Source organism: Solea solea, chromosome 13 (assembly GCF_958295425.1).
Source record: "Solea solea chromosome 13, fSolSol10.1, whole genome shotgun sequence".
Taxonomy (NCBI): Eukaryota; Metazoa; Chordata; class Actinopteri; order Pleuronectiformes; family Soleidae; genus Solea; species Solea solea.
The window spans coordinates 6,444,137-6,469,364 of NC_081146.1; the positions used below are offsets into that span (position 1 = coordinate 6,444,137).

Here is a 25,228-nt window from a genome sequence, read left to right on the forward strand (position 1 = left end):
TCCCCACACACGTCATTGTTATTACCAAGCAACACTTGGTGATATCAATATAAATATGAATATTACTTTCCTATTAGAACATTTTTACTATACTAATATCATATTGTTACTGTCCTGTAATGTCAAATGTTACCCAACAGGGACTGACGAAGATAAGATAGTCCTTTATTAGTCCTACAACTGGGAAATATATGTTATTACAGCAGCAATAATAACATAGGAATATACAAATATGGAAAGATATTTGTGTAAAAGAATAGGATAGCATATATAACGTGACAGTGTGTAGCCAGAGTGTGTAAGCTATAGCATGAGTATGATCTACTGTATACAGTCTACACATTGTAGAAAAAAAAAATCATCTTCCTCTTTGAAGTGTACACAAACGTGTGTGTGTACAAACACACAACTCTTATTCATTCCTACCCATGCATGCACTTGTCAGGGTCAAAGGTTAGCCTTCACCCTCCCCCCAGTACAGCTGCAAAGGTCAATTAAAGGTCGTGAACTCAGTCGTTCACTGCCTGTCAGGATTGTCTAAAGCCAGAACCGTGAACCAGACGTTTGAGACATTGCCAGGTCAACACCCCCACCCCTCACCTCCTCTGCCTGTCTGTCACACGACACTCCTCCTCCTCCTCTGTCTTCATCCCTCCCTTGATCTCTCCATCATTTCACACAGCCTTCTCGTGGTGTCAGTCAGTGCAAGGCTTTGTCAATCCAGGAGAAGACTTCTTAGCATCAGTGGCTCAGCTGAGCTCTGTTGCAGTCCTTTTTTGTCTGTTTAATGTGATCGTGGGAAAACACAGCCTGTAAATGAATGGGAGAATGGGAGTGCAGTCTGTGGTTATATTTGTGTTTGAAAGGTTCATGTTGTCTAGACTAACACAATCAGTACACTTTCCCACTTAAAGCTGTAGTGTGGAACTTTTCAAACTAAACAACGGTATGTTACATTCAAACCAGTGTCAAATGAGTTCACACAAGCCCGATGAAGTCTTTCAGCTCCACATGAGCTCCACATGACTCACTCTGTGCTTCTCAGCATCGCGGTGTTTAGATCTTGTAAAGTGAGGCGACTACAAACAGGTTGTAATATGACTGAAAACACAAAATAAATCGGGTTAAATGATTCTTGCAGGCTCAGTCTGCTCCTGTGCTGCCGCTGTATATACAAACGCTTCCTCTTCGTCAGTCAGGTCTTAATACCTCACAGAGCCTGTTTTCATATGGAGGATATGAAGGATGCAGCATACACATAGGATGATGTCATTTCTGTTCACAAAGACCAAACTGAGGCAGAATGATAACATCAAAAACACAAGGAAAATCACCAAAGGTTATGTACTGCAGCTTTAAGTTCTCTAAGCATGATTTGATATTTCCCCTAAAAGCCTAATCAATGTATTTAATTGTAATGGGGAAACACTGTGTGTTGACATGTCCACTTGAAATAGATTGAAGACCAAGTGGAATGTTAAGCAAATAAACATTCACTCTTCTCTTTAGTGCAGCATTTTTCTTTGAAAAGAAAATCTTTTTGAAATGCTTTTGAGACCACTCAGCTCAGGAAATATATTTTTACACACAAGTCAAAGTTCTTCTGGGTAGTCGAGTATATCGATATACTACTGTATCAGCTCCATTAGCAAAGCACAGGCTTTGTGTACAGCCAGATCTTGCAGAATTATCCCATTATCCCATTATGCTGGCTTGAAACAAGCGATACACCATCTGGAATGCATCCTCTCCTTTTTCCACAGTCTCAAAGTCCGGCCCGTGGGCCAATCACGGCCCTCGATCAGATTGTGTACGGCCGGCTGCTTCGGTTTTATAATGTATTATTTATGGCCAGGGACAGAAAATCTGCCCCAGTCCGACGTCATCCCCATTAGCTCAGCTGGTAAGGAGTTGCGCGTTGCAACCCAGCTGTGACAGACAGTTACTTGCCTTCACCTCCTGTTATGATATCTGACTCTGAATTGTTTTCATTTGTTCACCCTTGCGTGGCTTCGATTTGATTACATTGCCGTTCTGAAGTCTGAAGGGAGCATTGGCCCCCGGGAATCTTCACATGATCAAATCTGCCCTCTTTTAATTAACCCATTTATTAATTTCTTGAAGTGTAGCTGGACTGTATCAGTGGGTGGATGAATGGGTGTGAATGGGCTTTGAGTGGCCATTAAGGAAAACCCAAATGTCATGTAAACACAGGCCATTTGCCATTAATCATTTATGCAGATGTGTACGAGTGAATGTGCAGTCACATGTGTTCCAGTTTCTGTGATGCTCTCTCTCTGAGCTGCCTCTGGAGATTTCTTCAAGGCCAAACCCTGTCACTGTGAAACAGCAGGCATTCTACAATGGACAGGAATATAAGTGTGTGTGCAGTGTTTTATTATGAGGCAGACTGTGTGCATGGGACCCCTCTGCCTTTGTGGTGAGACAGTGAACATCTTCATGTTGGAGGGAATCTTTTCTATGCACTGTCATATTAAAGGTACACCCACTACACGGAGCTGAAGATAAGCTTGGCGGGAACATTTTAATAAAGACGTCTTGGTTGTGTGTGTGTGTGTGTGTCTGTAGTAACAAGCCATTTGTCCTCCAATTCTGCAGGTGGTGGTACAGGCAGCCAGCAGACCATTCTCCATGAGGAGCAGTAGAAGATGCCGGCTCTGCCAGCACTGCTGCTGTCAATACACTTCCTTTCCTTCCTGCTAGTCATCATGCCACCACGCTCCCTCAGCCAGGCCCCCCTGCTCTCCTCCGTCCGTATGGGTGAGTGGTCAGCCATCCTTCCATTGCCACCCCATCTGGGTCAAAAAGTTCCTTGATATAGTTTGTGGTTTTTGTTTTCAGGACTTTGACACTTTGGACTGCACAATAAGGGACAGAGTGACAGGGATTTTAAAACCAACCATTAATGCTAAAGCAGTAAAAACCTGCAATAAAAGTTACCTTCTTTTACTTTACTGTTACTGTGTCACTGGTTGAATCTTTTTTTTTTACCTGAAAATCAACTCAACGCAAATTTATTTATAGAGCATGTTTAAAAACAACCCAGGTTGACTAAAGTGCTGTATAAAAACATAAAACATTTAAAAACGATACAGAGCATAGTAAAAACACATAAGAAGCAAAACAAACAAAAAGCAAAACAATGGCAGTCCAACTCAGCCTGTGTTAGACGCCATGGAGTAAAAGTAGGTTTCTAAAGTCGATTTAAAATGCTCCGCAGTCTGGGCGCATCTAATGTGTCAGGGCAGGACATTCCAGAGCAGAGGAGCTGCCACTGCAAAGGCTCTGTCACCTCTCGTCTTTTGGACTTCTAAAAGCCGTTGGGTTAGCCGAACTAAGCGCTCTGACTGGACTGTGTAGGCGCAGCAGTTCAGCCAAATGTTGAATATTTAATATTTAATGATTTAGAAACAAATAAGATCATTTTAAATTCAATCCTAAAATGAACTGGTAGCCAGTGGAGTGAGGCCAATGTTGGTGTGATGTGCTCACGTCTTCAGGAGCATCATGTGCAACAAGCCTCTGTAATTATTTGGGCTGCAAACTTAGATGTTTTAAATGTGAGTGGAGCTTCTGTAGTCAGGTGTAAGAATACCTGCACTGTAGGTTTTTTTGCGTGAACAAAACCGGCTGGTGTGCACACAAAATAATCAAAATACAAATACTGCTGCAAGAGAACGTCATTTTAATCTATGAAGTGGGCGATATTTCACCTGTGGATGGGTTAATTACTGTTTTATTAACTAAGTCCATGAAGACCACATCTTATCAACTCGGTAATATGTCGAGGGAAAACCGGCACCAGCAAAGAGAAATTACAGCCTCCAAACCAATCATGCATGACCCACCTTGCTTCAAACCTTTGCAGTGTTAATAATATAATAATTGCAGTATTACAGTATGAAAAAAATAATAATAATAATAATTATTCTTATTCTTATTATACTTTGTTTATTTATACCAAGAATATCATTAAAGCCTTGAACACAGAGTGTATCCCAGACGACATTGTTTGCGCAAAACCGTAATTTCTGAAAGCTGAGAAGTTGCACGTCAGTTACGGTTACGGTAATTTCACTCGCACTTTGTCACCAGAGAGGAGACAGTTGGAAAAAAATGCCTGTACATAGTTTACATTTTTTGGCCTGTTTTTGGACATGAGACAACAATGTTATTTTAAATATCTTTTATACTGTTTAAATTTGAAATTTAACACACAAAATCTGGTGTATAGTGTTTTTTCTAAATGAAACGTTTTTCTTCATTTTAAATTGTTAATACACTATTTTAATCAATTGTAAATAAGTGCCAGATATTGAAAATTATTCTGGAAAAATGTAATGGACTAACAGGACATTTTCTGGCCCTTTCATGGTTAAACTAAGCAAAAAAGTCCAGATGGACATTTTGAGGCTGAGACTTTAAAGGGTTAAGAATGCCCAATTCATTAAAGGACTAGTTCAGCATTTTGGTAAGTATGATCATTTGGTTATAGCTGTCGGCATATTAGTTTAGCGAAGTTAGTTATTAAACCTGTTATTTCATTCATCTTGCATTCCTTTGTCACTCATCTTCCCAAACACATTTGCACCTCCTCACCCACCTCTCCTTCCCTCTCCGCCTTTCCAGCTGCAATCCTGGACGACCAGTCTGTGTGTGGGCGTGGGGAGCGGCTGGCGCTTGCCCTGGCTAGGGAGAACATCAACAGCATGATGGAAGGTCCGGTCCGAGCCCGAGTGGAGGTGGACATATATGAGCTGCAGAAAGACTCCCAGTACGACACTACTGACACCAGTGAGTGGAGCCAATAATGCACGCAGAAAAAGACCAGTGGAGCAGATTCACACACCACACACACATACACACACTCTCTCAAGAGTGAGGAAATCCGGCAAAACTCATTAGAGTCTAATATAGCACAGTGCATGTGCACACACACACACACATATATTTTAATTCAATTTAATTACGTTTTTTATAGTTTGCCTTTTCACCGAAAATCACTTTAAATAGTATTGATAAAACGCCACCACTTACATGTGATTAAGAAGCAGTAAGTGGCAGGAAGTGTTACTTAGTTTACATGTCACTGGAGACCAGTAATGGGCCTCTAAGCCTCTCAAAGCAGACCAGTGCCCTTCAGTCACACCTGGTGCCTCTGGCTACTCTGTAGACTAAAACAAATCATCAAATACTAATACCGATCACCAGACTGGGCCAACACTGTACCACGGAGGGCACTCCATTGGATTTGTATTGATATGCAGACTTAAAGCTGAATCTTTGGACTTTATAAAGACAAAAGATACACTGCTGCTGAATTTAACTGCAGACTCCTCACTCCTTTTCCAATAGTTCAGTGACCATGCTACAAGCTACTGGCAAAATATCTGTGTGCTTGGGAAAGGGTGTGTTTGCTTGAGTTGTTGGCCTCTGTGTGTGTGTGTGTGTGTGTGTATGTTTGCGTGCGTGCGTGCATGTGTGTCCTTGACCAATGGGCAGGAGAGACTCTGACAGGCTTGTTTGCTTGTAGCGTATTTTGGGTCTCTGGATCAGAGAACTCATCATCTTACAGCTACAGCTGTCTGAGGCATGCACACCCAATCACACACACGCACATACACACTCACAGCGGCATATTCCCTCTCACACATGTGTGCATATGCGCAGGGAACGACAAGATTAATTGAATTAAAATGCCGAGCAAATATACCAGTGAGAATCCAACAGCTCTCAAGATAACACAGTTAATCCAGCAGACGCATCTCTGCTGTATCTGTGAAAGCAGTTCAAATGTGGGTACACAGATAAACTTGGTAATTGATTCAAAACATACCATACGACACCACACTGTGCTGACACAAATGCTAAAAAAGAAAAAGGTGTGAATTCTGTCATTTTGGACTAAATGGAGACATTTGTTGTCAATTAGAAAGTTAATTGGGACATTGACTGAGTCAATTTGTCATGTGGTTTTAAGGCTGCTTAATTAGACAGAGAAATGTCCAACTGTGTGCTCCACAATGTCCTCCTGCAAAAATGGTGGTTGTTCATTTTAATTGAAGGTGACCACCAATCTGCCAGCATTGTACCAATGCCAGACATATAATTAGAGGAAAATGTCTTAAAAATCACTTAAAATTCACAGGGAATAATAGCAGAAGGCCACCCACGGGCTGCCCTGCTGCAGTCCTTGAGTACTTATCTCAAAATAAATCAGATTAGCCTGAGACAGATTGTACTTCTACAACTGAATTAGTTATTTAACTCAAATTATTTTACATTTCGTGATTTTAAATTTCCACGCTTTTCCTCTGATTGCAGCTCCGTCTGTTGGCCGGCTTTGCGCTGCCATGAAAAGGAAGCAGGTTTCACATGTGTGTGTTGTTTTTTGTGTTTTTTTTTGCTTTCAGTGTGTCAGATTCTACCCAAAGGCGTCGTCTCTGTGATAGGTCCCGCTTCCAGCCCCGCCTCTGGCTCTACTGTCAGTCACATTTGTGGAGAAAAGGAGGTGAGTGCGGAGGAGACGCAGATATCTGTACACACCTAGTAGCCCTTTCTACCTGACTTACTACCCCTCCTACACACAGACATCATAATGAATATGTCTGAGTTTCAGGTTTCTTTGCCTGTTGAGTTTCTTCTTGTATAATTAGCCATCATTCATTTCTCCCATCTGTTATCTCCTTTCTTCCTGTAGCCTTTTATCTTTATGTCTTTCAGTTCTCTACGTATGCCAGCATTTCTTATCTCTCTTTTCACCCTCCAGCATTTCTAATGGATTTTGCTTATTTTCTGTATTTTCCTCTGTTGTTTGTGTATGAAGGGGACTTAATCTTGACATGTTACCTTTTCCTTGCTTTCATCACTCTCTCTCTCTCTCTCTCTCCTTCCCTCTCCTTTTCACAGATCCCTCATATAAAGATCGGTCCTGAGGAAACTCCCCGCTTGCCGTACCTGCGCTTTGCCTCCGTCACTCTTTACCCTAGCAACGAGGACCTGAGCCTGGCCATAGGAGCCATCTTGCGCTCATTCAGTTACCCCTCAGCCAGTCTGGTGTGCGCCAAGGCCGAGTGTGAGTACACACGCGGCCTGTTGATTAGCTAGTACCGTATATTAATCTGTGTTTGTATTTATGTAGGCGTAAATGCTTCAGTTGTGTCCTTTGGAGCTTGTTATCTACTGTATGTTTGTGTTTGTGTGTGTGCAAATGTCTCTGTGGGAGTGTTGGCACACTCACACTGTTTGGGCGGATATGACTGTTTTGTGCTGCTGGACACTCATTTTGACAGTCTGGTCATAAAGTTCTGTCTGCTGTTAGAGTTCAGAACATGGCTCACACTACACATTTCCTCTCATGTTCCTGACTGTATATACAAATGGACTTGGTCTTCCATTTGTTAAATGAACTGTTGTTTTGAAGCCTCGAGATGCATTATTTGACCCTGTCAGTTTGTCCACTCATATGTGCCGCACTTTATTTTCTGTCCTCTTCGAAATGGCAACATAATTCAGGAAATTGACATCGTGTTGTGTTGAAGAAGTGAATTAGACCATTAACTCCTTAGGAAAATGTTTACTGACGTTATAACCCAAGTGAATGTTAGAAGCTCATTTTCCTATAGACTACCATTCAAATTGAGCAGAGTTGGTCTTGCCTACTTCAGAGGGCTGTGTCTAAAGTAGTTAATATTCCTGTTTGAAATGCTCTTTAAAATTTTGGAAAAACAGAGAGCACATTTTATTTAACTTGCCGAGCCCTCGGAGAGATTTGACATTACTGGGGATTTGAGGCTTCGCGACTAGACTTCTTTATTATCACTCTGAAAGTGTGCATTATTGATTTATTAAGAGTCGCAGGAATTAAAGGACTTGGGGCGGACAGTGGCTCAAGTGTTCAAATAAGACTGTGAATAATTGGCCAAATACACAATGCGATGTTGGAGGTGGACACATCTTTTCATTTCCACAGACTTTGTGGTAAATTCCTGAGTGTAACTGAGTTGCTACTGCATGCACCTGTTGAGTTCTCCCACCAACCAAGTAAATAACATGAACGGGCCCTCAGGAACTGAACAGAGCCATTGTTAATGTGATTAGTGACACCTGCACTTTTCCTGCTGAAAACCTGCTAAAAATGGCTCAGTGAATGGCAATTACATAGAGTAAGAGTGCCCATTGATTTGAACACTTTCCATGGCAGTGTGAAAAGGGTACATTTTGGCAAACAAAAGCTGTGACATTATGAAAAACTGATTTAATCATTGAGATGCTTTGTTATCTCACCGGCAGTCAGCCAGTGGCCTCACAGTTTGTTGAAAGTAAGCTGAATTCCTAGTAGACTTGTCATTTCTCTGAACTGAAAGCACTTTGAAATGGCATCAGACATCTTTTTTCCAATTTTTGATCATCCGTTGAATAGAAAGATAAGAGCCGAGTCTTTTTCCAGCCTCTTTCTCTTTGCGAGGTGCAACAGATCATGGCTTGATAGTGATAGTCATCCACGCCAAAAATGCAGCCTTTATCGGTGCTGAGATGGAAGGGTGCGTGTGTGCTGTATATTTGGCTTGAAGGTGATCTTTACAAGGTTATCACTCTCTCAGACTCTGACCCACTTGGCTGCACTATCTATCGCCATGGAGCTGGTTGCCATGGCTGCAGAATAGGTGCTAACTGCCACTCAACAGGCTTGTTCCACATGCCGAATGATTGTGTGTGTGTGTGCGTGCCGGGCATAACATGTGTGTTTGATATTTTATTTTTCTGTGTGCTTGCTTCACTTTGACTGTACATGCACAGGTTCGGGAATGCATGTAATTTGTGTGTGTGTGTGTGTGTGTGTGTTTGTTTGTCCTGTGGCACCACAGAGGTTCAACATCAGACAATGTTTACCACCAGATCACTTATTTTATTCATCTTGTTTACCCCGGTGTAGTGCGGTGCGTTCAAGTGTAGTAGACATTCTTAATTTTTTATCAGTGAGGCGAATAATGTGTGAAGTCACACATTTCATTCACATCACCGGTGCCAGGCTTGCATCCTAGTCAAGTAACGTATTTAGCAACCGATCATTTCTGCAACGGCATGTTAATGGGATTAATCAAACCTTTCCTCCTTTAGCCTGTGCATCGCAGGCTAATGATATTCTTTAAAAAGACAGCGAGTCAGAGATTTTGGGTCACTTCCCGACATATCCTTCTCTCCCTCTGCCTGGGTCACAACATGGAATCTGAGCCTAATTCCATTATGCAGTTTTCATGAGATGGACGAGTTTAAGGAAAATGAGAGGGAGAGATGAAGCACACGGAGGAGGAGCTGGCGACGGCACAAGAGTCCGATGGATAAAGACGGACCGAACTAACTAGAGCACAGAGATCGAGAGGATAGAGCTCAGAGAGAGGGAGAATATGTGAACGGAGGAGAGTGGGAGAGGAAGCTGGAATGTGCATTGATTTTTTTCCTCCCTCCTTCCTCAAACTAATTAAAGTTTTGGCCTGGTTCAGTGATTACCCCACTGCTTACAGAGGCTTTCTCCTGCTGAAGGGCTCTGTGCTCTACCTCTCACTTTCTCCTCTCCTCACTCTCTCCTCGCCCCTCCATTACCCAGATGCCTGCCTTAACACTTCTTTACTTACATACTTACTTTACTATGGAATTACAATTAGATAGAAGCAGGTTAGACCTTCTAGTAAAGACTCATTCTGCACACATTGTCAAGTGAGTCTTGACCGCCATTGGTGATACTTATTTTCGAGAGACTTTGCCTGAAGTTGGCAAATTGTGTCAAGTGCTCCAATCCCACTCTGCTTCTGCAGATTTGCACCTCTTCCCACCAGAAGCCAGCAGTATTCTTGCTTTGAACACTATTTCATTTTAAAGTTTGTTTTTTCTTTTAATGCATACTATCGCACTTAAAGCACACACATCACTCAAAGAACTGCATTCATTGTGGGATAAGACAACAGACAAAAAATGAATTATAAAGCACTCAAAGAGTGCCTACCTCTGCCAAGGCAGCGCAACCCTCTAAATTTATTATTCTATTAATAGTAAATGTTTAGGAATTTGTCATGCTGATTGGCTGATGGCAGCCATGAATTTTGCAGGATACATAAAACCTGTCTGGGAATATCAGGGTCTTGTACAAAGATGAATATTAAATGAGTAAGACTCACTGGCACTGAGTTGTGTTGATTGAGTTATATTTGCTGTGGCATCGGTTAGACACAGAATTATTATTCAAACCATTTTGAGGTTGATTTGGCTCATGTGAAATATTTTAGGATAATGAGATGAAATCTGTAGAAAATAAAAAAAAACAATGTGAATAACCTTGAACCTACTATGAATCAAAAAAAGAAACGGATTGTTTAATGAAAACACGTCAGTTAACAGATCATGAAAGTAGAATTAAAGAATCAATGGGAACATATTCTCTGGGGTAGTGTGAGGACAAATTATTCAACTGAAATGACTTCAACATGTGACCTTAATTGTTGCCTGTCAAAGCGTCTGCAGGCTGTTTTGCTTTGCTGACTTAAAAATGAACATTTTCCTGTGCGTTCCCCCTGTGGCAGGCGACATGGGGAGTATGTCATTGTCAGTGTTACTGATGTGTACAGTGTGCTCTCCTTCCTTGGCTGCCATTTTCCACTCCAAAGGAAGTGTGGTGACTGTTGGGTGTGCATCATCTGGCCACTTTTCAGTGGGGTAGCACTCATGCACTTAAGATTGTATGGAAATATGCAAATCGAGACACTGCATTTGTTTATGCAGGAGTTATGTTTATTAAATGGCCACATGGCGGCACTATCTGCACTAAAACTAATCACTTCCCTGGCCCGTAGCCATAATTAGTCTTCATCTTATACAACAGTCTATCAAGTTAGTTTAGCACAATCATAAAACAGTGGACTAAAAATGAAACCTTTTTTAGCAGAAGTAAAAATAGAAGAAGAAGCAGTGAAGACAGACACACCCCAATCTCCATATTAAATGATATTTCATTTCCTAGAGATGTAGACCAACCATCAATCATGCTTCACACTAATATATAGCAGTCCTAGATTAAATCAAAATGTCTTATCGTCCTGCAAAGCTAACATTTTGGAAACTTGGGGGGGATATGTGTAATGATAGAGATGATGATATGCAATGCCGCTCTGCTCTGGTTCTGCCTCAGGCCTGCTGAGATTGGAGGAACTGGTCCGCCGCTTTCTCATCTCTCGGGAGACGCTGTCAGTCAGGATGTTGGATGACAACCTGGACCCCACACCGCTGCTGAAGGAAATCCGTGATGACAAAGTGGCCACCATCATCATTGACGCCAATGCTTCAGTCTCTTATCTCATCCTGAAAAAGGTCAGAGCTCAAGGATCTATTCATTCTGCAGAGCCGCCCACACATGTGCGAGGATGTGACGTTACTCTAGTTTGCATACATGCAGTAACACTTGGAGGGATTTGCCTCGTTCTCCTCGGTATATCCATTTGGAAAATGTGTGTTACAGTAATGACTCTCAAAGGTTCCACAGGCTACATATTGTTGCGTCAGAATTAACATCTATTTGATGCCCTGTTTGCCCTCTGGAGCAGCAGAGCGAGCAAAATGAATGCCTGTCTGCCAGCAACAATCACTTTTCACTCTTAAGAAAGTATTTGACAAAAGAACATCTCTTGCTTGGATGCATTACAGATGTGCAGCCTTGTTCTGATTCATGCTACGGCCTTTTATGCCGATAGCCAGCCCAGTGAGTCACAGTTGGAATGCAAAGGGATGTTTTCATTGGGCACATTGGCGCAGAATATGCCCTCAGCGAAATGTCCTAGTGTTAGCCTGATGATGTAAAACTGTGATTAACGTATGCTCCCTTTCGCCTCCCCCACATTCTCTCCCACTGTGTCCCCCAACTGTCTCCTATGCTCTCTGCCTCTCAATAACTTTACTCGTTTGCCCTCTCTATCTCACCCTCCACCGATCTTTCTGCATCTCCCCTTATTCTCTGCTTCCCCATCCTGTATCCCACCTGACTCTTCTTTACTTTTTTATTTTATACTCTCATTCTCTTTGACAGGCATCCGAGCTGGGGATGACATCAGCATTTTACAAGTACATCCTCACCACCATGGTAAGAGCACCTTGGTTCTTCCCGTCCCTCTCTTGTGTCTTCTATTCCTTCGTTCCCCTGCAGCCTCTCCTCTCCTCTTCTGTCCCTTTATGAGTGAGCAAAGGTGCTATGGTGTATCCGATTAAGGGGGAGAGAGAGAGAGAGAGAGAGAGAGAGAGAGAGAGAGAGAGAGAAAGAAAAGGGGGAGGAGATGAAGGATGGGCAGATCTGAGGAATGATACTGTACAGAGAAGGGTGGCAGAAACAAAAGAGAAAGAGTCTGAGGTGAAGGTAAAGACAGACTTGATCCTTTGCCACATGCCACCTTTTGTATACTTGTGTTTTCATCAGCCTATTTGATGCACTTCCTTTTCTTTCTTCTATTTGAATCAATGTGTCACTTTATGCCGCATACCTGATTTATTTTTTACTCCCCTCTCCAACCTCTCTGTGTGACGTACTCTTGTGCTTTAGATGCAGCGTTGTGTGTGTATATATATATCTGTGAAAACCTTCTGGAGTAATCCACCTATCTTTGCCCTCTATCACTGCTTCTCCCTTTTCCTAGTTGTCCACGTTCTTTCTTCTCTCTCTATCAAAGATTAGATGTTGTCAATTCCTGTTGCTTCCTTTTTTCTTTATCACACTCCTCTTTGCACAGTATTTTTCTTCTAAGATTTGATATACTGTCAACATTGTCACTCAACTGAGTTTTCGGTCTCTCTCTGCAAACACCCTCCCCACTCATCCTCCTCTTCGTCTCCAGGACTTCCCCCTCCTACGACTGGATGATATAGTGGATGAGCATTCCAATATTGTGGGGTTTTCCATGTTTAACACCACACACCCCTTCTATTTGGAGTTCATCAGGAGCCTCAACCTCTCTTGGAGGGAGGGCTGTGACCTGACGTACCCCGGCCCTGCGGTCAGTCTCTTGGACACTGGGGTACTCATGCATGCTCTCACATTCAGGAGTCATTTTTACAGCTTTGTTTGCATGCCAGAAAAAATGAAGCTACTTAATTCTTCACACTGATTCATGGAGCAATTAAAGAGATGCAGCTAGTCTTTTGCTCCTATTTAATGGGTATTGATGTATCCATCTATGTTTCCTCCCCACTGGTTTACTCCTACTACACGTCTATTCTCTCTCCCCTGTTATTTTCCCCGCCATCCTCCCTCGATTCCTGTCAACCATTCAATCATCTAAGCCTCTCTCCTCTCCTCTTTCCTCACTGCATCCTCTCCCTGGACTCCCTTGTCTCTCTTCCACATGTTCCCACCCCTCCCACCCCTTTACCCTTCTCCATATCTCTCGTGTGTCCTCTCCTCCTTCCACAGCTCTCGTCAGCTCTGATGTTTGATGCGGTGCATGTGGTGGTGGGGGCGGTGAGGGAATTGAACCGCAGTCAGGAAATCGGAGTGAAGCCACTCAGCTGCTCCTCGCCTCAGATCTGGCAACACGGAACCAGTCTGATGAACTACCTGCGCATGGTAAACGCTTCATCAGTCTGCATGTGTGAAAAATGTAATGTGCAATCACCTGCTGGTTTTTCAATGTCACTCACATCAACGTGAACAAGAAATAGGATTGAAATGTGAGCCCTAGCTTTGATCTCAGGTAAATTATTATCGTGATTTCTGCTTATTTCCTACTGCTTGTCATTTAAAAGTAAATATGTCAAGACAGTAACTGCTAAATTAATTAATTCATAAGAAATGAATTAATTATTATAAATGATACGCTTTGGTATCATCACATATTAGAATTGTTGATACATTTATTGATTAACAATGATAGCACAGCAGTGTTGTTTTATCATCCTCACCTCATGTTGAGTGTAATCTCTGTCTCCTGTTGTTTTTTTGTCATCTCCCATCTCTGGTCGTCAGTGTGTTTCTCATTGACGACCTATTGTCAAGGCAGCCGAGCTCCATCTCTCATTGCCTCCGCCCCACCGGCCCGACATCTGTCTTTGTTAGTCAACATCTTGGTGTGCTCCATCTCCAGCACCATGCCATTCATCATAGATCCTGCTAACTGTGCCAGCACCTGGGTTTGGGAGAGGCAGAGCTAAGCTGCGAGGTGCAGGTCTTATTAGGGAGCTGTTGACTCTCTCTCTCTCTGCTTTCTGTCTGAGCCTCTCACCCCGTCACTTTCTCCTAGTTGATCTGAAACTGATTATCCATGTCTGGAACCAGCCTCAGACACTTTCTCTGTCTCTCCTGCTCTTTCTTTCACTTTGTCTTTTACTCTCTTCCCCTCATAATCAGGGTTGATAGCGTCTGTTTGTCTAATCGTGATGTGTAGTGAGAGGAAGAATGTTTTTTCTCGTATAGTAGATTTCCTTCATTTATTTCTCTATCACTCCTCATTGTCATGCCCACTCCTCTCTCATTATCTTATCCTTCCTTTCCTTTTCTCAGTGTCTTTTGTATTTCTTTACCTCACTCTCTACATTTGCCTCCCAGGTGGAGTATGATGGTCTGACAGGACGTGTGGAGTTCAACAGCAAAGGTCAGAGGACCAACTACACCCTGCGGATCCTGGAGAAACACAGAGGAGGCCATAAAGAGGTCAGGACCCACTTATTATCATGCAGCAGCCAGGTCACACTGCCCATAGGTCAGAGTCAGTTATAGGTCACCTGTCTGATTTCCTCGCCCTAAAGGATGCGTTTAACCTCGGGGTCAGCTGCATCACTGACTCTTCTGATAGTAGCCAAATATTTTTATTTATTTTGTGAGTTTGGATTGATGCATGGTGATGTAACCTGTAGTCTGACATTAGCTGCCACCAAATATCCTCAATTGAATTTTATATGCTATACTATACTTTGTAGCAGGTTTGTAGAAATATGGTTTTCTGTCCTGTGGATACAGCTGGATGTTTTCTTATTTGACAAATTGTATTTCATTTAATCTGTTGAATCAGTTCAGACAATGCTTTTGACACCTATTAGCTCCACATTACTTACGTTGTGTTTCAAGATTCAATATTCAAGATTTTTATTGTCAAGTACTAAGTAACAATGCAACATTATTACCTGTGATGAAATAGTCTGTTTCTGTCTCTCAGTATAGTGGTGTTTAGATCTTATATCACCCATAGACTGTATATAAAAAGTCTTCAGATTTGCTCTCTTATGACAGAATCCAATAATTAACCACCAGGTGTTGACACTGGTTTTCCTGTTTGAAGAGGAAAAGAAGAGGAGTTATTGGTCTTAATCAATGGTTTCAGTACTTCAGCAGCACACAATGTCAAGTTTGTAAATGATCTGCCCGTTTAGAAGAAAACATGGGACACTAATTGGGATAATTCCCATGACAGTTGATATCCTCCAATAAACATCAATTCAAATTACAAAACTTGAGACTTCAAAATGAGACTCTTATGGATGACGTTATCACTGGTTGCTCCTTGGTGTCGCCTGACTACATTCCCATGCTGCACTCAGGAAGTGATTTGTTTTATGTCATGATGAAGGAGTTAACGGCAACATTGCGCTACTAAAGCAAAACAGCAAAACACTTCCTCAGGCAGGTCTGATAGTATTGCTTGTCAAAGCCCATTTTCGGATGAAGGACACAGTATATCTAAATTGCCGGTAAGGTGTGAGTGATTGGTTGGTCGTCTCTTTATGAGACAATAGACTGGACGTACCCCGCTTTTCACCCTATGTCAGCAGGAATTTGCACCAGCAGCTTCGCAACCCCAAGACACGTTAAGTTTTGATATATTTTTCTTCCCATGGCTGCTAATAATGACATTCATTTGTAGAAGACTGCATGTGACCAGATGTGGTGTGTTATCCTTCTGGTGACGGTAAATTGTGGCCATAAAGGGATGTACATGGTCAAATGCAACAGGCAGATAGGCGGTGGCCTTCAGATTGATTGGTAGTATGGGGCCAAAAGTGTGCCAAGAATACATAACCCCACACCATTATACCACCAGCCTGGCTGTTGACACAAGCCAAGCTGGGTTTCTAGATTCATGCTGTTGATTCCATCTGTGTCCCCCAGCAGAAATTCAGACTCATCAAATCAGGCTGAATTGGTTTCGGTCCAAATCTGTCAATTTTTGGTGAACCTGTGTCCACTACAGCCTGTAATTTCTGCTCTTGGCTGACATGCGTTTTTAGGTTCTGCATATTGTGCACTCTGAGGTGCTTTTCTGCTCACCAAAGAGTGGTTATGTGAGTTATTGTAGCCTTTCTGTCAGCTCCAACAAGTCTTTCTGTCAGCTCCTCTGAGTTTTCATCTGCCACTCACTGGATTTTTTCCACAATTCTGTGAGTGAGTGAGAGTTTCATAAAAAGTCAGACCGTGGTCAAAGACACTAACCGAAGCTCTGAACCTGAATATTTATGACTCTTCAGTGTTTTAAAGTACTGGGTGAGTGCATGCTACCTTAGAACAATTCAAGTCATAAACTCACTAAGTGATATCAACGATATATATAAAGATTTTAAATTCTAATATTTAGCCATAATAAGCTAGTTGTCAGACCAAATACCATAAGTCTAAAGCAGCGTATTTGAGTGATGTTTATTATTCAAAACATCACTTTGATTAATCTTGTGTAATTTTTTTTTTCTAAAGTGCCGTCCTGTTTTCAAGTTGTTGTTTTTTTTCTACACATCAATTAACTTTCACTTTGCTTTAGCAGATCTTTTCTTGTGTAGCTTGAGCATGTATTAATTTGATCTCCCAGTTAGGAGCCACAAAACATTTGTTGAGGGTGGCTGCACAATTTATGAAAACAAAATAAGACATTGTCACAATGTGCTATCAAGGTGTCTGTCGCACCATTCTGCTACATTATTCTGTCAATGAAGACTCCTCCAGTGAATATTTAAATGGAAGTTAAGGGAAGGTGGAAATCAAAATTCATTTTCCCTGCATTTGAAAGTGGAGATTAAATGAAGCATAAACACACACATCACTGCTGAGCCAGACTCAGGGAATTGTGTTGCGGTTCATTGACTGTCAGAAACACTTTTCGTTCTTCACCTCCCATTACTGTAATATGTCTTCTTGTGCTCTGCCATAGGCCATTTGCATTCATGTTAACACTAAATGGCATCCGATAGCCACGCTTAAATCTGGAATTTATCTCTGTTGGAGACTTGTGTTTTGATAATTAACATTTTATCTCTGTCCACCTTTCTGCACAGCAGTACCCTCTGTGTAGACATGCAATGGTAGTTCACAGAAAAAAGAGCTCTCTTAAATGCCAGGGCAGAATAAAGAGTGTCACAGAAAAACTGTAATTCTGTCTGAGGGATTGTTACCTCTCCCTTGACCTGCTGAATGGTGTGCATTAATATTTTTCAAGGAAATTCCTCTATGATCTGCGGCTCCATCCATGCACACTGCCTAGGCCATAATCACACATTTATGTACCTAAATGACTTCACTGTCTCCATTAAATGGAAATTTGCTCTTGGTGTTTATATGCAATTTAAAAAAGCTGTAAGTAAAAGAAAACATAGAGCTCCTCATCATGAATGCTTTTCATTACTATCTTTGCCATCTAGTCCCAGCTCATTGCTCTGCCTGTAAACATCTTCTTTTATTTATTTTTTTCACAGTGATGCATAGTACTGCAGGTTCCTCTATGGCCCTAATGGGAACAATGAAATGTGTGTATATACAGCATGTAACAATATGAAAACCAAATCAAAGCATCAAATATGCAACAAGCAAAGGTACTCAATAAACCAGACCAATAGGGTTAATGTACTTATGGAAATGCTCATTTGCTATGGATTGCGTGGTGAAGTTTGAGATTAACAGCGCATTATTTAACCCACAATAGCCATTGATTTTCTCTCACTTTCTCTTCCATCTTAGATTGGGATCTGGTACTCCAACAACACCCTCGCAATGAATTCCACTAGTCTGGATATAAATGTCTCAGAGACACTGGCAAACAAGACCCTCATTGTCACCACCATACTGGTAAGGATGGGCCCACTTTGTGGACTGGCATGCTGTTGAGGTCAGAGTTGTTATTGTGTTGTTGTGCAGGCTGTGCTGCAGCGCATGCTGTGTTGTGGTCTGTTTCTGCTAATTCTGCTGTCACTGTCACAGAAACTGACACAGCGCTGAGAGACGTGTCACTGAGCTCAAACTGGGAAAATCCTGCTCCTCTGATTGTGTCAATATTCAACAGGTTGTCGACTGATTTCCATTAGTAATGGCATATCGGAAATTCAGTAAACACTTGGCATGATGCTGCTCCCTCATCCTCACGTTGGATGAGATGTGTAAAAATAACAAACAAAACAAAAACAATCTCCTGCAACGCAGTATGTCAGAATGTGTCACACTGACATTGAAATACTGTAAAGGCCCAGTGTGTAGGAATTAGTGACATCTAATGTGCGGCTGCATATTGTAACAAACCCCCACTCACCCCTCCCTTCATATAACCAGAATGGATGTTTCCATTTTATAACGTCAACTTTTTTGAATTGTCCATTCAGGCTCCTGTAGAATTATGGCGGTGCAAGATGACGGCGTCTCTAAAGCAAGGCCCTTGGTTTAAGTACACACGATATAAAAGGTTTATTCTAAGGGGTTAGGGGTTAAACTAAAATATTTTTATTTTAAAGCAATTATACACTTACTAATGAGTAGTACAGTATATTTAATTGCTTCCAGTAAACCCTCCTAAATATCACACACTTGATCTTTAAATAAGGTCACTGTATAAACTAATACTCTCATATGATTTCTGTTGTGGCAAGCATGTTTGTGCATATCTTGCAGCCAACCAAGCTGTTTCCTTCTTTTTTGCAAGATAAGTTCATCCTTGATTGTGTGGTTGGGGATTTCTGAACATATGACTCTAGCTTTGTGAAGGATTTCTTCCTTTAGCTCAATATGTGGTGCACTCTGTGCAGAAGATAGCAGTCTGTCTTCCCTTTGTACCCAGCTCTTGTTCATTGACCAAAACAGACACAGTGACCACGTAGGTCACTGTGTCTGTTTTGCTCCTATCTGCTCCTGTGTTTGGCGACTTATCACTAAATCTGTCTGTCTCTCGAAAGAATAAAAATGTAATTTATTCAGCCAGCGCCAACATATTCTGTATTATATTGGTTGTACTGAGAAAAAGGCATCAGTGAAGTGCTGACAGTCTACAGGCTTTCTCGCATCAGACCAGTCACCAGTAACCAAATTTAAATCTGTGAAATGAAGGAATTCACACTTAAATTCATTTAAACTTTAAAAGAAAGCAAATGAGCGTCTTCATCTTAAATATGTCATTGCTTTTAGGTGTCTTTTAAATGTTAAAACCTTAAAATCTGTGCTCATTGTGAATACTCTTCGTCTGGGATTGTGATTATTGTTTCCACGTGTGTCTCCCATGTTCAGGAAAACCCGTATGTGATGCGTAAGGACAACTACCAGGACTTCCAGGGTAACGACCAGTATGAGGGCTTCTGCGTTGACATGCTGAGGGAGCTGGCAAACATCTTAAAATTCTCTTTCAAGATCAAGCTGGTGGATGATGGGCTGTATGGGGCTCCAGAGCCCAATGGCTCCTGGACTGGTATGGTTGGAGAGCTAATCAACAGGGTGAGTGCGACCCTCCCATCTCCCACCCTCCACTTTTTCCATATCATCTTTCCCTCACGCAATAATACATATACTCATACTGTATACACACACATCCACACCAGACACAGATACATGTTCTAAGTGTCGAACAGAAACACACGTGTGAACTGGCACGCATACACACACACAAAAGCATATGCACAATCCCGCCCTCCCACACACATACACAGTCAGCCTGTAGCCCAAAACCACAACTCTGCTCTAACTTCCCATGTCTCAAATTGCCCTCAGAGGGGAATAAGACTATCTAGGACAACGCTGACTTGATAATTCCCCAAATGAGAGTGGTAGCATCGCCCAAATTTGTCTGCACCATCTTTCCTCACAGTAACCCGTCCCCAACCCAGCCTATCCCTCCCTTCCTCTCCCTGTCTGGGCCTAGTGTGCCTCTGACAGACACTGTGGTTGAAGCAGGGTAATGAGAGCCCCTCTCTGCTTAATTACCATACAGTATACTTCAATTACCAGACTGTGGTCCCTGTGTATGGCCTGCCACACTGGAGCTCCCGAGCTCTCCATGCTTCCTCTCCCTCCCTGCCCTCCCCAATGCCTGATCACTCAGCTCTAATTAGCCGTGCATGTTCATCAATTAGGTTTTAATGGAAGAGATGGAGGGGAGGCTGAGCGGCCAGAGACCCGCAAGGTTTTATCCAGGTGGAAAGACCATACACTCGGTGCTCACTTGTAATTAGCCTCGATTGGGTGTGGATAATGTGTGTGTGCCAGAGAGAATGAGAGAAATTCTGATTTGTTTTGTTTTCGAATGAATAGTATTTTTGTAAAGAATATAGAACAGCGTGTCAGAGAGCTTTAGTGTTTAAAAGGGTTTGACCGATTCAAAGCATTGGAAAGTGTGGTTGCCAAAGCTCTTGAAACACATGAACACAAACTTTTGATTAACATTGAACCAATTTGATCCATTTTTCAGTGTGAGCAAGAGGTAGAGATTGAAAGTGAAAGTGTGTTTGCTACGGGCAGCAGAGGAGACTTATCATGATGAGAGACAAAGCGACAGTGTCAGACCATAAAATCATTAAATACGTTAGATGTCCTGAGACAACATATATGATGAGAGGGAGAGAGAGGGGGTTTTGTTTCTTTGTCCAGGACAAAACACCGGGCACCTGTCTTCAACTTCCTCTCTGCTTTCAGCTGTATTCATTTTGACACATCTTCACTACAGTTTTTCTTATCTGGTCTAGACATTTTTGAGTGGTGTAGTGAGGCTTTTTTAGCTTTGTTAATGCTCGGCATTTCCAACCCACAGCTGTAGCTCAGTGTGTAGAGTCACTCGTGTATCAATGTGGCGATGGGTGGTGAACAGACCAAGAACATTGGACCACAACATAAGCCAGTATATGTGTCTATTTTGGCATAGTTACCTGACCATTTATTGTTTTTCTCCACTACCTCTGTCTTTCTCTTGCCTCCACTATTATCTCTCCATCTGCCTTTCCTATCTTTCTTTGTCACTCCTACAGAAGGCAGACTTGGCCGTGGCAGGCTTCACCATCACATCAGAGAGAGAGAAAGTTATTGACTTCTCTAAGCCGTTTATGACTCTGGGGATCAGCATCTTGTACAGAGTTCATCTGGTAAGGATTTTGCAGGGCACAAGCCGGGTGATACTCACTCCGGATCTTGAACTGAATGTGATTCCCTTTGCGTTTGCTCTGTGGTCAAGTCATCAGGGTCATATAGAAGATGACCAGCTGCACTTCTAGGCAAAATCTAATGGCTTATTGCATAATATCTCATATTAACAGCTTAATCTTTAGAGACTGGGAATTGTTTTTGTGTAGTATGCCGCATGGTGCATCCATAGTGCCCACAGTGAAATTTATAGGTGTAATTTAAATTGTTCAATAAGTCAGTGCTGTGTAACTTGGTAACTGTGGCAGCTTTACATTGCTAATGAGCTTTTGAAGCGAAGCCAAGTCTGCTTCGGCATCAGGCATTGTGAGAAAGAGCATTTATGGATTGTGGCATTAGCGTATCACAGCACTGCAGACTTCCTCACAGAGTGTGGGGAAGGACACTGCCCTCCTGTGGTGCACACTGGACTTCTACTGAAGTCGAAGCATGTGTCTCTTTCATGATTGTTGTCTTCTCCTCTGTTTCTTTGCACCAGGGACGGAAGCCGGGTTACTTCTCCTTCCTTGATCCCTTCTCTCCAGCTGTCTGGCTTTTTATGCTTCTCGCCTACCTGGCTGTCAGCTGTGTGCTCTTCCTGGCTGCAAGGTCAATACATTACATCACACACACTGTACTGATAATCTGCAGCTCACATCTGCACTCTTATCGCCATTCATCTTGTCGAACACGGGCTGCCTGTCACATATCAGATTTTTTTTTTCCTTAAACAACCTCCCTACAGACAGTTTGACAGGGATCGAATAACTGATTGATGGTGCCTTGAATGATATGACAGAAGTCTATTACTGCATTCTAGTTTGACCTCAGGGTGCTTCCACTGTACTCTACTTTGTTTTCCTGCCAGGCTGAGCCCCTATGAGTGGTACAACCCTCACCCGTGTCTGCGAGAGCGCAGAGACATGCTGGAGAACCAGTACACCCTGGGAAACAGCCTGTGGTTCCCTGTCGGAGGCTTCATGCAGCAGGGATCAGAGATAATGCCCAGGGCCCTGTCTACAAGATGTGTTAGTGGAGTGTGGTAAGCAGCATTGTGTGTGGACAGTTTCAAACCTACCAACAACATTTGAATCAGTACGTTTGCATGAAGATTTGTTTTGATTTGCAGACTAAAGTCGGCCTTGTGAGCATAGTATTCAGTTGAATTTCAAAGTCAGACAAACACACCCGGGAAAATGCGAAAAGAAGTCAAATTACTTCTTCATCTATGCACTCAACTAGACCCCAAACTGGCCTAGGTGCTCTGCACGTGCTTCACAGTTCCCGCTCCCAGGCTTTGACCTGGAATAATCCAAGATGTTGGTACAAAGATGACAGCAGTGAAGAAATACAAACCTTTTTTTGAATTAACGAGGAGACTGAGTTAAGGCTCTGTCAGTGTAAACAATTAAATAAATAAATGGATGGTATAAAGACATCGGTTAGTGCTCAACAACTTCCCACCTGCTGAAGTTGTTTTGATCATATAAGTCAACCTGAAAATACCTAATACTAACATGCTAAAAGGAGGCATATTTCCATCTAGTGTAGCAGCGGTGGACACTCTTCATTCAGTAAATTGATTCCCTGCTAGTGCTTATGTTCTGGTACGAGGACAGTCGTCCAATTAGACTATAACCATCGCAAAAACTTAACTGTGCATGAAAACACAGTAATTGTTTCCCCTTCACTGAGCACAATGACATATTAATATTGAAGGTTTTTTATTTATTTATCTTTGTCTAGAATTTCACTATTGCCCACCTTAAATCTGAGTTCCAGGTTGTGTACAGTACAGACCTAAGGTGGAAGCAAATCCTCGTCCAGTGTGCAACTCCCTTTGTGATATGGAAATTTGAAGCACACATTTTCTGAGGATGGATCTCTCTCTAAAGCAGGAGAGCTGTTTTTCTCAATCACTGACTAATACACTTATTCATCAAAAACCTGCCTTTTCCCTTAAGGATGTGTGTGTGTTTTTCCTCTACATTTGCTGTGTAAGATAATGACACTTACTTTCTGGGTTTTTGGCGTACAGCTGGCATATCGTACTTAAGTTTTGGTCTCTAAGTACCAGCTTTTCATGCAGAAAATGCAAACCTCTCAGAAATATTAGCCTGATGATTCTCCTGTGGCAAAAGAGTGAGTGGAAAAGAGACCGGTGCTGAGAAAGAAATAATAATTGCTAAGAGCTAAGAAGATAAAAAGTGGAAGAGAAGACAGGAAGAGAAAATTACACTGAGTTGAGAAAGCTATGGGATAGGGGTTATTATTAAGTAAAGTGGGTTCAAGATGTTCTGCTTGAATTAAGTTTTTTTGACATACAGCAAATGTCATGAGAGACTCATCTGCCTTTTTCTAATTGTAGAGTATATCATTTATGGTGATGACTTGACATGAATGTGATCATTTCATTTTTTGGTATATCTGACCTATTGTGGGTGATTTTGCAAATCAGTGAGCAGAGCTGATTCATAGATATACTGAATCCCTGCATTAGTTTTGCCCTAGTGTGATAAAATTGTCTCTTTTCTTGTTCATTTTCATTAGCTAAAAGCAAACAATCAAATATAATGATAGCAAATATATCTTTCATACAGTACATTATGTCTCTGGCCATGATGAGCTGCATGCATTAAAAGGAAACGAAATAATGCTATAAATAGGCTTTAGTTATTAATTACCCTCATAATGATTGCAGCACAACTAATTCAAATCGTTATTTTAAGTGTCCAGCATTTGCCTTTGCCAAACCTGCATCCCTTCTTTGTGGTGCGCTTGTGCACAATTTTTCAAAGCACCTGGCAGGTAGCATCTCGGGGAATGTGCCATGTTTCTACTGTTGATTTAGTTTGTCTCAGCGTTGTCTGTCTCTTAGCGTAATCCCACACTGACTCGGTGATGTTGAGGACAGAGCTCTGTGGGGGCCTCACCATCTGTTCCACGACTCCTTTGCTCTTCTTGTCACTAAAGCTAGCTCTTGATGAGTCTGGCTGTGTTTGTGGGCGTTGTCGTGCGGCAGAAGAAATCATGATTGATAAGAATGTAAACACAACACAGTCTGTTTTTTTTGGCGCGTACAATAGCCAATTTTCTCCCTTTTCTGTGTTCTCCTCATAGGTGGGCATTTACCCTGATCATAATCTCCTCCTACACGGCCAACCTGGCGGCCTTTCTCACTGTCCAGAGGATGGAGGTTCCCATTGAGTCTCCTGATGACTTGGCTGACCAGACCAATATTGAATATGGCACTATTCATGGAGGCAGCACTATGACCTTTTTCATGGTAGGATTCACTGCAAATGAAGACCTGATTTGTGTCCCTATGTATGTGCGATTCTTTGTTTGTTACATAGATGGTAAATTGGGCTATTTGTGATAGCAGCGATTTCCTGAATCCCCTTATCAACTTTATGAAAAACATTTCTCTTAAAGTTTTTGTGTTTGTGTGATTTAGTCTTTATTGTTTAGCCTGGAGTGAATAGTTGTCCCCATATTTGCTACTTATCTCTAAGCTCCTCTGTTGTTTTCTTTATGGCTGTTTGTGTTAAGTGGCTGAATGCCTGTGTTTGCCTGTGAGAGCGCTTCCGGCATCTGTGTTGGCATCTGTGTTTGTCATAGAGCGCCCGTGTGGGCTTTGTCTTTGTGTGTAGGTGTGTTTGCAAGTGGGAGTTTTTGTAGGTGAATGTTTAAAAAAAATATGTACTTGTTTATTTGTGGACATGTATGGGAAATGGCGAGATGCCAGTTTGTTTGTGTGCGTGTGTTTTTGCATTCTCTTGGTGTTTGTCCATGGTCTGTTTAACTACGTAAGCCAGTGCTCTAGGACTA

General features: G+C 42.0%; 1 protein-coding gene across 1 annotated transcript in view; it reads left to right on the top strand.

Moving 5' to 3' along the window:
• The window catches only part of grik5 (glutamate receptor, ionotropic, kainate 5), a gene marked incomplete at its 3' end in the record, with an annotated part of 96,392 nt that overhangs the window by 63,256 nt on the left and 7,908 nt on the right, over nucleotides 1-25,228 (top strand). The window contains exons 4-18 of the mRNA XM_058647789.1: nucleotides 2,620-2,781; nucleotides 4,651-4,815; nucleotides 6,435-6,532; nucleotides 6,931-7,096; nucleotides 11,204-11,382; nucleotides 12,095-12,148; nucleotides 12,894-13,052; nucleotides 13,469-13,621; nucleotides 14,600-14,704; nucleotides 17,990-18,097; nucleotides 19,520-19,723; nucleotides 21,247-21,360; nucleotides 21,897-22,006; nucleotides 22,266-22,439; nucleotides 24,518-24,683. Of these exons, the coding sequence (XP_058503772.1) occupies nucleotides 2,670-2,781; nucleotides 4,651-4,815; nucleotides 6,435-6,532; nucleotides 6,931-7,096; nucleotides 11,204-11,382; nucleotides 12,095-12,148; nucleotides 12,894-13,052; nucleotides 13,469-13,621; nucleotides 14,600-14,704; nucleotides 17,990-18,097; nucleotides 19,520-19,723; nucleotides 21,247-21,360; nucleotides 21,897-22,006; nucleotides 22,266-22,439; nucleotides 24,518-24,683 (2,067 nt within the window). The remainder of the gene's footprint in view (nucleotides 1-2,619; nucleotides 2,782-4,650; nucleotides 4,816-6,434; nucleotides 6,533-6,930; nucleotides 7,097-11,203; nucleotides 11,383-12,094; nucleotides 12,149-12,893; nucleotides 13,053-13,468; nucleotides 13,622-14,599; nucleotides 14,705-17,989; nucleotides 18,098-19,519; nucleotides 19,724-21,246; nucleotides 21,361-21,896; nucleotides 22,007-22,265; nucleotides 22,440-24,517; nucleotides 24,684-25,228) is intronic.